The sequence below is a fragment of the Anolis sagrei genome, chromosome 3 (genome assembly GCF_037176765.1).
Source record: "Anolis sagrei isolate rAnoSag1 chromosome 3, rAnoSag1.mat, whole genome shotgun sequence".
In the NCBI taxonomy this organism is placed as follows: Eukaryota; Metazoa; Chordata; class Lepidosauria; order Squamata; family Dactyloidae; genus Anolis; species Anolis sagrei.
In genome coordinates this window covers 195,958,575-195,971,663 of record NC_090023.1, presented here as the reverse complement: position 1 = coordinate 195,971,663, position 13,089 = coordinate 195,958,575, and the positions used below count along the sequence as shown (strand labels likewise).

The following is a 13,089-nucleotide window of genomic DNA, read 5'->3' as shown; positions in this document are numbered from 1 at the left end:
CATCTCTGCGGATTCCTTGCCTAAGAAAAGCCTATGAAAAGAATAGAGTCCTGTAAATTGACAGGTATCTAGGAAGTGTGTACACATACACACCATCTGTACAGTATCAGATATATCAACAGGTCATTTTTAAAGCCCTGGGTTTTTAAAAATCTCCCCTGAATGTTGTGAAAAATTGGAAAACATTTCATTTTTCCATTAATTTTTATTCAACTAAACAGTTCAACAAATATGCAAAAAACTTGAAACATATGTAAGAGAAACAATGCAAAAAGACAATACCCCCCCCCCAACAAAACAAATGTTTTGTCTTAATATATAAAATAAACCTACAACAACTAACAGAATTCAGGTCTTCATCCCGCAGATTAGGTCAAGCGTTTCAGAGAGTTGGTTTCCCATAAGCTTCACCAAGCCTTGTTTGGAAATTAAATGGAAGATCTTCCTACCTCATCACACCAATCCTTCTCTCTGCTTTCTTTAAGATTTCTCTGTTTGATTTGCCATCATATGGTAAAGACTTGTTTTCCCCACTGTTCTGCCTCCATTTTCTTTTCTTTTTTTAAAAAAAAATCTCTCTAATTTCAGGAGTTTAACTTACAGCCTGAAAAATTCACAAGGAGTTGTTGCAGACTTCAGAACAGTAGAGAGGGGGGAAATGAAGCTTTAGCTCTCTTATTTCTCTCTCTGCTAGCCTTTTGATAGGCAAAACAAAAACCTGACTGCACAACAGGAATTTCAGAAAGGCAATTGAGAATTTTGAAAGAGGGAGCTTGCTAGAAGAAGCGCAGAGACACTAGAAGAAGCGCAGGATTTGCATTCTTGCTATTTCCTCCAGAATGTTTTGAATATCGTGTTTTCTATATCTTCTCAGAACCAAAATGGTAATGGTGGCAGAAAGGAATCGATTCTGCCCCTCAGCTCCTCCCTCCACAATGATATCATCATTATACTTACAAGCAGGCAAAAGGAGATTCCTGTCACATGTTAAATTGGACATTTTACATGTCTATATGTGGGGAATTGAGGAATAAGTTGCTTGCCAAATGACTTAGAGATCATATTTTAAAAACCCACACTTTGGAAACTGTGAAATACCTGGAACCCACTGTTGAAGCTTGCGTCATTGATGGAGTTGACAATTCCTAAGGAGCTAGAAACACTGATTTTATTGTGTGTGATGAAAATCTCAATTTAAAACCATCATCCTAACCACTACAACCCCACACATAACTCTACTGAACACATACTACACACACATCAGTAAAAACTAACTTATAAGCCTCAGATTCTCTGCCTGTTGATTTTAACTTCTCAATCTTCTGTTCCTTAAAAATACCAGTGTATAGCCATCCTTCTGCTTTTAATAGCTCTCTTCTAAATCAGAAAACCAATAGAAGTTTGTTTCCATCGTTAATGTAAAAAAGTAATAATTAAGTCCCTTTTTTTTAAATTGGTCACGGCCTGCATGTCCATCTCAGCTAATTCACATTTCTTCATAAGCCAATCTTCTTGCATTGGAATAGCTGGGTCTTTCTACATATAACATTTTAAAATACATCCACAAACATTTTATTCTCTAAATTCTAAATATCTAAAATTAAGGAACGAGAAGCACTTATTGACTGCTGGTTTGGTCTGAATGATAGGAACAGCATTCCTATAACGGACTTATGCTGACAAATAGAAAGAGCCATATCACATCTGTCAAGAACTTGCAACCACTGGTTGTGTTTGCCTTCCCTGCTGTAAATAAATATGTTAATTTAGGATGACCTTATTTAACTCTTTTTGCTTTTCTAATGGTTGTTTTTTTAATACTGCTGTGTTTCAGGTATAAATGCGGATGTATGGAGATAATAGCTATCTTTCAACAGTGTTTTCAAAACGTAAAGTGCCAACCAAAGTATATAAAAATAATTTACATTGTCATTTGTTTCTGTACTTCTTATTATTATCTGGAGTGTAATGGTTAGTGACCTTTGAGGTTGATGTTACATTTTGCATATGCTCTCTTCAGTCTGTTTGTTTTCATATATCATGAAAAGCAGGCATAACCATTTCTCCACACGTCTATGAATGTGGAATCTGTTTATTATTTGCAATGTGTTTTTTACGTGCAAGAGAAAGGACTGGGTGCTTTGGCTTATTGGTTCTATTCTCTTGGCCATAGGAATGGATTTGTAGATGTCTTTCACATTCTTAGACTTAACTATTTTCCATCCCCAGATCTATTTATAAGCAACAGTAAAGTGCTTCTTATCTTTGCTAACTATATTACACTCTTTTCAGACATCCTGCATTAATTCTACCATGAATCTCACTGCAACCTGTTATGGCTGCTTTCCTTTCCCACACATTCATATGTACACCCTATTGATTTACATGAAGATTAAACAGGCACCTTTGATTACATTTAGCCAAAATGGAGTTAAAAGAGTTTGGCTTCACAACCCTTCCTGAATTAGCAAGTTGAATACTTTTTGAATTAAAAGAAGAATTGGGATTTCAGGGAGCATTTCCTAGCAAAATAAGAAGATAAATCCAGACTAGAACTTGTAAGGAACATGGTACTTCGGGCACTTCTACACTGACATTTTAATGCAGCTTGAAGCCAAATTCAAAAAGTGGTAGCTGCAAAATGCATGCCATCAAAGTGTGCTGCAACATATTTTTTTCATGTCGGGGTGACTTGAGAAAGTGCAAGTTGCTTCTGGTGTGAGACAATTGGCCGTCTGCAAGGATGTTGCCCAGGGGACGCCCAGATGTTTAATGTTTTACCATTCTTGTGGGAGGCTTCTCTCATGTCCCCACATGGGGGGCTTGAGCTGACAGAGGGAGCTCAACTTGCTTTGCTCGGATTCGACCTGTTGGTGAACAGTCCTGCCGGCACAAGGGTGTAACCCATCGCACCACTGGGGGTTCCACAACACAAATTAAAGAGGTTAACGCACATCAAGCAAAGTGAGGGGAAAGTTTGAGTTGAACCCCTGAATGCACTTCAGTGAGCCCCCAATGTAAACCGCACTCCATGGCAGAATTGCATGGCAAAACTGGCAGAATACAAAAGCACATTGTAGACACCTAGCTGAACTGTAATTTTAACATTCAGAAGGAAGGGCAGGAGCTGCCAAAAGACACCCCAACAGCATAGCTGGGCCCCAATTACCTTCATTGTTATTACTTTCCCTCTTTTCTTCCGCTTCTTATGTCTCTGAAGGCGAATGAGCATATCACTGTACGAGTGAGATGCACATAAATAGAAGGAGTCCCCGGTGGTGCAGTGGGTTAAGCCCTTGTGCCGGCGGGACTGAAGACCGACGGGTCGGAGGTTCGAATCCGGAGAGAGCGCTGATGAGCTCCCTCTGTCAGCTCCAGCTCCAGCTCCTCATGCGGGGACAGGAGAGAAGCTTCCCACAAGGATGGTAAAACATCAAAACACTCGGGCATCCCCTGGGCAGAGTCCTTGCAGATGGCCAATTTTCTCATACCACAATCAACTTGCAGTTTCTCAAGTCACTCCTGACAAACACACACACAAAAACAAAATAAAAATCTGTAATTGGAAAAAGGCTGTGGATTCTGGAATCAGTTTGAGGTCAGTTTCTGTGGTTAATAGACTCATTCTCTTGGACTCAAGACTGTTCCAGATATGTCAATTTAATCATCCAGCAAAAGTGATTTCTCCCAAACCAGTTCCAATCTAACCTAAGTGAGTCGTGTACGTGTGCCCTAAGACTCATAGAGTTGGAAGAGAATCTAATCTGAATTTAAATTCAAGCTCAGAGTATAAAAAACAACAACCCACAAATTGTTTGAAATGGAAAAGATGAAACAAGGCCCTAAATAATGCTCATTTTGTATCATTCTGGTTATTACAATAAAATAACTTGATTGCAATTCAATATTTATGTGACATCTCTCATGCACTTATTACAAAGATTTTTCATCCAGATTGACAGCTCTGTTCCAACTCATCCTATTACAAATATATTTCACATCATTTGGCGAAGAGTTTCAAATGCTGTCCTAATGATTGCAAGAAGTGGATGTGGATTTAATTTTAATGGTGTTGCCTAACTCTAGAGAGATAACCCACAGTTTTACGTAACATACCCACAAGTAGCTTATAATTTCAAACAAATAAGACAGAGATACAAGATGCAGATGCTACAGAAGACTTGCTTTTCTGTTCTTTTTAAAATACGTGTCTATGTTTACAAAAAACCTTTTAAAATTTATTCTGGTTGTTACTCAGCAGATAGCATGAATTGTGGGAATGCATTGTGTAAAATCTAAGAATACAGATCTCTGGGGAGGGAGGGGGAGTAGTCTTGATTTCCTAAAGTTATAATTCTTTAATGAATGACTAGTGTGGCACTTAGTATGGTCAGAGAAAGTTGGGTATTACAACTGCACCCACTTACAGAAGACAACTCTAAACATACTATTATGAAAAGGATGAGAGCTGAGAAATGTGGAAAACAAGAAATACCTATGGGATTACAATAAGAAACCAGGATGGAAATAAAATAGTTCTCAAAATGCCAAGCTATATGAGGGCATTCGTTTCAAGGGCTGGTTAGAAGCAAGAATAAGACCCCAATGCAGTGTTTCTCGACTCTCCTAATGCCCCAACCAATTAATACAGTTCCTCATGTTGAGGTGGCCTCCAATCTTACAATTATTTTTGTTGTTACTTCATAACTGTAATTTTGCTACTGTTATGAATCGTAAAGTAAATGTCTGATATACAGGATGTACTTTCATTCACTGGACCAAATTTGGCACAAATACCCAATACGCCCAAATTTGAATACTGGTGGGGTTGGGGTTTAATTTTGTCATTTCAGAGTTGTTGTTGCTGGGACTTATAGTTAACCTACAAGCAAAGAGCATTCTGAACACCACCAACAATGGAACTGAATCAAACTTGACACACAGATCACAACAGAAAATAGTGGAAGGGTTTGGTGGCTATTGAACTTGAGTTTTGAAGTTGCAGTTCACCTACAACCAGTAAGCACTGTGGACCCAAACAATGATTGATCTGGACCAAACTTGACACGGATACTCAATATGCCAAAATGTGAACACTGGTAGAGTTTGGGGAAAACAGACCTTGACATCTTAGAGTTGTAGTTACTGGGATTTATCATTCACCTACAATCAAAGAGCATTCTGAAAACCACCAACGATAGAATTGGGCCAAACTTCCTACACAGAATCTCCATGGCTAACAGAAAACACTGTGTTTTCTGATGGTCTTTGGCAACCCTTCTGACACCCCCTCACGACCCACCCAAGGGCTCGACCCAGATTAAGAAACACTGCCCAAATTTAGATCTAAATCAGACTATCCTCAATGTGATTGACATAAATATCGAACTGACAAAATTCATTAATTCAATGGAACTATTTCTACTGATATTACCAATTGGGTTAAGCTCTGTATCCTTATGTTGTTCTGAAGGTATTTGGATCCATAGGAAAACAGATTTCAGTTGTTCAGAAAAATTGCTCTGCTTACTATAGATTTTGCTTCATTTCAGGTTCCTAGAAGTTACGTTAGAGACATCATCTGTTGTTCTTTTCATTCTCGCCATTACAGATTTGATTTACGCTATTTCAAAAGGGAAAGAAAGAGACAGAAACAGGTTGAATTAAAGTTTTCATTCTCAGCTACAAGTTGTCTTTTTAGAAGTGAGCTAATTTAAATATAGTACATGATGAGCCATGAAGACTGAGGATGAAAGACTTTTGATCTTCCAACCCCAAGGCAAGAATACCTACAGTACAGTGATTCAGTACATCACAAAAGCCAGTGAATTAAAAGAGATTTAGGTTCGTTTATAAGTGGAGTAAAGAAAATCTTTGGCAGAAATGTTGCAGTAGTGTAGAATATGAGAAAGATTTTCACAACACTGTCATACAGGTGTGAATTGAGACTTGCATGTTGGGGGAGGCTTTGAAAAGATATAGTGAAAAGCTTTCATTTGACAGGAGTTGCATCATCAGATTCTGCCCTGTGTCTGATATTTAACTGTTAAGGACTGGAATCCCCAAATATATGTTGTCAAAAGTACTACTCAAGGATGCTTTTAGGGTACTTTCAAATAGAAAAATCGGTTAACCCTACAAATAATCAAGTTCAAAAATGTCATGTGTACCTTTCCTAGGTTTTTGAAGAGCAGATCTCACCTCACTGATTTCCAGGGCACTAGTTTCATATAAAATATCTCATTCAAAATAATTTGGAAATTTCAAATAGTTGAGAAAAAATGCTGCACCTCTCCTGTATTGACCCACATTTCTTGCTCATCTCTTGTATTTATTGTAGAATAAGGGAAACCAAATTCTCCCATACACTGTCATATACAATACTCCTGATATTGAAGTGGGTGAGTGTAGCAGATTATTATTATTATTATTATTATTATTATTATCTCACTTATTCTCTCCATATGGAAACTCAAAGCAGCTCATAACTAAAAGCATTGCAGTACAACTTAAAATATACAAATATACAAACATTAAAACAGTACTAAACAACATTAATATTAAAACAATCCAGGTTAAAACCGTAAAAGCACAAAAAATTAGATCACAAAAGCACAACAGCTCTTGATGGTCTTAAACACCATCTCTAAAAATATCTCTGAACAGAAAAGTTTTAGCCTGCCGCTGGAAGGTCAGCAGGGAGGGAGCCATTCTGGCTTCCCTGAGTAGGGAGTTCCAGAGTCAAGCGGCAGCAACAAAGAAGGTCCGCTCTCTTGTTCTTACCTATATATATATATATATATATATATATAGTCGGAAGCGACTTGAGAAACTGCAAGTTACTTCTGGTGTGAGAGAATTGGCTGTCTGCAGAGAAATTGTCCAGGGGATGCCCAGATGTGTTGACATCCTGTGGAAGGCTTCTCTCATGTGCCCGAATAGGAAGCTGGAGCTGACAGATGGGAGCTCACCCCATCTCACAGATTCAAACAGCTAACCTTCAGGTCAGCAGTTCAGCTAGCACAAGGGTTTAACCCACTGCGCCACCACGGCTCCATGGAGGCAGGACCAATGGAGGTGGAACCGAGAGAAGGGCCTCTCCTGAAGATCTTAAAGCCCGAGCAGGTTTGTACAAGGGGATGCGATCGGGCAAATAGCCTGGACCTGAACCATTTAAGGTTTTAAGGGTCACAACCAGCACTTTAAATTGTGCCCAGTAACAGACTGGCAGTCGGTGGAGCATCTCAGATCACCACAGATACTCCAGAGACATAGGATGGCTTTCAGGCAACTGGTTGCCTGACAACATCTCAGGACCTCAGGTGAACCTGCTCTGGTAAAGAAGTCAAGGAACAGCAGAACAAAATCATATGCTGAGATGTCTGCACAGGCCTAGATGTTTCTTCTGTTGTGGTACTAACCCCAAGCAGGGAAGCCTCTCCAAAGAGAGGAGTGAGATGATTGAATGACAGCAGTCAGAAGAAAACAGAAGGGACCCAACATTTCTTTTCTATAACTCACCTATAGAAAAGGGCTTGGGCTTCAAGTGTTGCAATCACTGCACAGTCTGAGAGACTTGATCCAGGGACAACTTATTGATCTCAGAGGCTGAATCCTTGGGGGTCTGCATCATCGGCAAGATCTTTGCCAACTACTTGCCCATTCGTGAACCGGACATGGGAACTTTACATTGGCCAAAAAACAACAACAGGCCAACAAAGTCAATCTTCCTTTGACCAGGGCCAGATTCTGAACAGCCATAGCGTCCAATGGTTCCCAATCCCCCAGGCAGTAATCTTCAGCAACATGCCAATTGGCTCCATTAACAGAATTCAAGAATGCTCCAGGAGGGCAAACCTACATATTTCTGTAAAGTTGGCAATCAAGTGTGGGATGAACTGATTTATGCTGGGAATAAAATAAAGTGGGCAATGTAAGAAAGGGTTGTCCCCAGTCACATTGGAATAGGTAAAGGTTATCCCCTGACATTAAGTCTAGTCATTTCCGACTGGGGGTTGCTGCTCATCCCCATGTCTAAGACGAAGAGCCGGCGTTGTCCACTGACACCTCCAAGTTCATGTATCTGGCAATACTGCATGGAGCGTCATTACCTTCCTGTCGGGAGCGGTACCTATTGATCTACTCACTTTGCATGTTTTAGAACTGCTAGGTTGGCAGAAGCTAGGGCTAACAGCGGGAGCTCACGCTGCTCCACGGATTCGAACCTGCAACCGTTCAATCAACAAGTTTAGCAGCTCAGCGCTTTAACCCACTGTGCCACCAAGGGCTCCTGACATTGGAATAGCGCTACAAAAACAAACAACAAAATATCCCCTCAATGTGAATGCCAGGGACAAGAGAAATTCCATCTTCTGTTATGTGTTTTAGCTGGTAAACTCTTCATCAGGTTATTATTTTCTTCCTCCAGTTTATGTAAGAAAAGAAAAGCATTTTTCCACATACATAGTTTATCTCTCTCATGACATACATGTATGCTGTACTTTAATGTGATTTCTCAGAACCGAAATTGTCACAGATCAGTTATGTAGCCATGTGGTAGAAAATATTCAGAAGTTAAAAGTTTTTTTTTTAAATGCCCAGTTACCAGAAATCAATCATTCTAAATTGAAGGTGAAAATTGTGTAACTTTAATCAAATGTAATTCAGAAAAGTGTAGAATGCTGTCATTTCTTAACAAAGTTATTGGGGGAAAGACTGATGTAGTGCTTCTGGCTAGGCAGCTAAATTATGCTGAACGTGTTTGTACAAAGTGTTAGGGAACTGTTCCCTACCTAAATACTACGTTTCGATCCATACTGATTTGGGAGTAAGTCCAGTTGAAATGTATGGGGCTTTCTTCTCAAGGAAATATCCACAGGGCCAGGTTGTTTTACAATAGCAGTCCGAGTCTATACGTTGCTACGTTGGTTGCCTTTCTGAAGTGTTTTCAAATGAGAATCCAAAAGGATACACTGTCCTGAACTCTGTGAGCAGGCTCAGAAAGTTTCGATCACGTCACGGAACTGTTGCCAGGACTGAAACTTGAAGCCCTGGGATTTTTTCGGGATAAACAGGGATGATTTTTCTCCCCTCTTGTGTCAGGAGTGACTTGAGAAACTGCAAGTCGCTTCTGGTGTGTGAGAATTTGCCTCTGCAAGGACGTTACCCAGGGGATGCCCAGATGTTTTGATGTTTTACCATCCTTGTGGGAGGCTTCTATCATGTCCCCACATGGGGAGCTGGAGCTGACAGAGGGAGCTCATCCATGCTCTCCCCGGATTTGAACCTACGACTTGTCAGTCTTCAGTTCTGCCAGCACAAGGGTTAACCCATTTCACCACCGGGGGCACCAACAGGGATGATGACGATACCTATTTGAATACCCTCTGTCTCCAACTTCCACATTACTTCCAGGCTCTGCTGTAATAATAACAATAGCAGTTGGCATGTACGTATGGATTTTCCCAGCAGCATAAATTGGTTTGAACTTACCTGACTAATGTTGAAGCTTGGCCTTGAACAGATAATGATCTTGAACCCATTCCCTATACAAAACACCTGCAACACCTAAAATACATTATACAGAGGAAGGAAGGGGGAAGAAAGAGAAAATGAGATTGGGAAATGGATGAACAGCTGGGTTGCTGTGAGTTTTCCAGGCTGTATGGCCATGTTCCAGAAGCATCCTTTCCTGACATTTCAGCCACATCTATGGCAGGCATCCTCAGAAGTTGTGAGGTATATTGGAAACTAGGCAAGTGAGGTTTATATATTTGTGGAATGTCCAGGTGGGAGAAAGAACGCTTGTCTGTTTGACGTAAGTGTGAATGTTGCAAATGGCCACCTTGATTAGCATTTGAATGGCCTTGCAGCTTCAATGCCTGGCTGGTTGCTGCCTGGAGGAATCATTTGTTGGGAGGTGTTAGCTGGTCCTGATTTATTATTGTCTGGATTTGTCCTGCTCATTGGATGTTACTCTTTATTTATTGTTCTGATTTAGAGGGTTTTTTTTAAAAAATACTGGTAGCCAGATTTTGTTTATTTTCATGGTTTCCTCCTTTTTTTTTTTAAATTGTCCACATGCTTGTGGATTTCAATGGCTTCTCTGTGCAGTCTGACATGGTAGTGGTTGGAGTGGTCCAGCATTTCTGTATTCTTAAATAATATGCTTTGTCCAGGTTGGTACATCCAGTGCTCTACTATGGCTTAGTAGTTTGCAGTGCCGCTCATGTTCCTTGATTCGTGTTTTGGCAATGCTGCGTTTGGTGGTCCCTATGTAGATATGTCCACAGCTGCATATGTAAAGTAGACTCCTGCAGAGGTGAGAGGACTCCTCTTGTCCTTTGCTGAACGTAACATTTGTTGGATTTTCTTAGTGGGTCTGTAGATAGTTTGTAGGCTGTTTCTTCATCAGCTTCCCTATGCAGTCAGTGGTTCCCTTGATGAATGGCAAGAACATACCTATTTGAATAGCCTCTTACCATACATCAAGGGAACCACTGGCCCCTTCCATACAGCTGTATAAAATCCACATTGTACTGGAATATATGACAGTGTGGACTCAGATAACCCAAGCCCCTTAAAATAAAATAAAATGTAGGATTTTATTAAGCTGTGTGGAAGGCCCCTGAAACCCCTTCCACACAGCTGAGTAAAATCCCATATTTATTTTGAACTGGGATATATGGGAGTGTGGACTGAGGACCTTTCCACACAGCAATATATCCCACAAGGCCATATAACCCAGAATCCCAAGGCAGAATATATCCCACAGTATCTGCTTTGAACTGGGTTATCCGAGTCCACACTATCATATATCCCAGTTCAAAGCAGGTGGGTTTTTACTCAGCTGTGTGGAAGAGGCCCAGAATATCAAGACAGAAAATCCCACAATATCTGCTTTGAACTGAGTTATTGAAGGGCCCTTCCATATAGCCCTATAGCCCAGAATATCAAGGCAGAAAATCCCACAATATCTGCTTTGAACTAGGTTACCTGAGTCCACACTACCATATATCCCAGTTCAAAGAAGGTGGGATTTTACTCAGCTGTGTGGAAGAGGCCAAGAATATAAAGACAGAAAATCCCACAATATCTGCTTTGAACTGGGTTACCCGAGTCCGCACTACCATATAACCCAGTTCAAAGCAGATGTGGGATTTTACTCAGCTGTTTGGATGAGCCCCCAAAATATAAAGGCAGAAAACCCCACAATATCTGCTTTGAACTGGGTTATTGAAGTGCCCTTCCATATAGCCATATATCCCAGAACATCAAGGCAGAAAATCCCAGTTTCTGCTTTGAACTGGGGTCCACACTACCACATATCCCAGTTCAAAGCAGATGTGGGATTTTACTCAACTGCGTGGAAGGGGCCCCAGAATATCAAGGCATAAAATCCCAGAATATCTGCTTTGAACTGGATTATCTGAGTCAACACTGCCATATAATCCGGTTCAAAGCAGAAAATGTGGGATTTTATATACCCGGGTAGAAGGGGACTTAGTCCACACTCAGGGCCTTTCCACACAGCCCTATATCCCAGACTATCAAGGCAGAACATCCCACAATATCTGAGTGTGGACTCAGATAATCCATTTCAAAGCAGATGTGGGATTTTCTGCCTTGATATTCTGGAGCCCCTTCCACACAGTTGAGTAAAATTCCCACTTCTGCTTTGAACTGGGATATATGGTAGTGTGGACTTAGATAACCCAGTTCAAAGCAGATATTGTGGGGTTTTCTGCCTGGGATCTAGGGCTGTGTGCAACATTGCCAAGTATTCCCAAATACTGTTTCTGGCCCCATGCATTTTGGAAGCGAAAGGCTCAACTTGTTTGACACTTCAGGAGTTTGTGAATGGAAGGCCTTCCACACCAGAAGAAAACAAAACACAACAAAAAGGGAGCTGGAGGAGGGAAAGGCGCTTTCTGGAGGGAGACTCAAACTCCTCCTCGGCTTCCCATCCAAGGAAAGGGAAGGCAAGGCAAGGAGAGCAGGGAGGGCCTCCCAAGCCCTGGCTCCGCCTGTGAACACATGACTTCTCCCTTGACTGCAAACTTTTTTCCTCCTCCTCCTCCTCCTCTTTTTTTGTGTCCCATCGCTGGAAAATGGCGGCTTGCTAGAAGCCCATCCGGCTTCCCTGCGCCTTCCGACGGCTCTCCTTGGCTGGGGCCATGACGCGCTGGGTGCCCACCAAACGGGAGGAGAAATACGGCGTCGGTGAGCGCTCCCCACACACTTCCCTGTCCTCCTTTTTCTCCTTCCTTCCTTTCTCCCTCTCCCCTGGAACAGCCCTTCTCCGCCTGTTGCGCCTTCCTTGGCTCTCTCCTCGACCCCTCTTGGTGTTCCCTTCCCAAAAGTGGGTGCCCAAGTTGCAGCCTCTCCAGAAGCGTTTGGAGTTCAACCATAGCGTTTGGACACCCCCCGGGATCTCTCTTGTGTCGCTTCCAACCCGCGTTTCCTCCCAGAGGAGCGGCTTGGGGCTTTTCCTGCCTTTCCTCCGCCCCTTTGCCTTCTCTCTGGGTAGATCCCCTCCTTCTCTGAAACTTTGGGCCGCAGGGTTTTCCTTCCCTTTTCGTCCAAGCCACAAAGGGCGCGCGTTTGGCTTGTTGCTTTACTTTTTCCTTCCAAGTACCGCGCTTCTGTTGCCTTGCAGCACGCATGCCGCAGCCACTTCCTCCTGAATGGTATCACAAAGAGAAGGGAAAGCCCTTAAAGGTGTGCCTACATTGTGAGTAGCTTTGCAGACAGGCCCTTTATCCCAGGTTTTCTGTTTATCCCAGATTCTCTGGCAGTGAGGACTCAGGCCTCTTCCACACAGCTGTATAAAATCCTACATTATCTGCTTTGAATGGATTATATGGCAGTGTGGACTCGGATAACCCAGGGCCCTTCCACACAGCTGAATAAAATCCCACATGATCTGCCTTGAACTGGATTATATGGCAGTGTAGACTCGGATAACCCAAGCCCCATCCGCACAGCAGAATAAAATCCCACATGATCTGCCTTGAACTGGATATTATGGCAGTGTGGACTCAGATAATCCAGCCCCCTTCCACACAGCTGAATAAAATCCCACATTAT

The 13,089-nt window shown here is 41.8% G+C and overlaps 1 protein-coding gene across 1 annotated transcript in view; it reads left to right on the top strand.

Annotated features, from left to right (window-relative positions):
- Nucleotides 1-12,057: 12,057 nt before the first annotated feature.
- DOCK1 (dedicator of cytokinesis 1) overlaps nucleotides 12,058-13,089 on the top strand; it is a 530,863-nt gene continuing 529,831 nt past the window's right edge. The window contains exon 1 of the mRNA XM_060768624.2: nucleotides 12,058-12,222. Within this exon, the coding sequence (XP_060624607.2) occupies nucleotides 12,177-12,222 (46 nt within the window). The 5' untranslated portion in view covers nucleotides 12,058-12,176. The remainder of the gene's footprint in view (nucleotides 12,223-13,089) is intronic.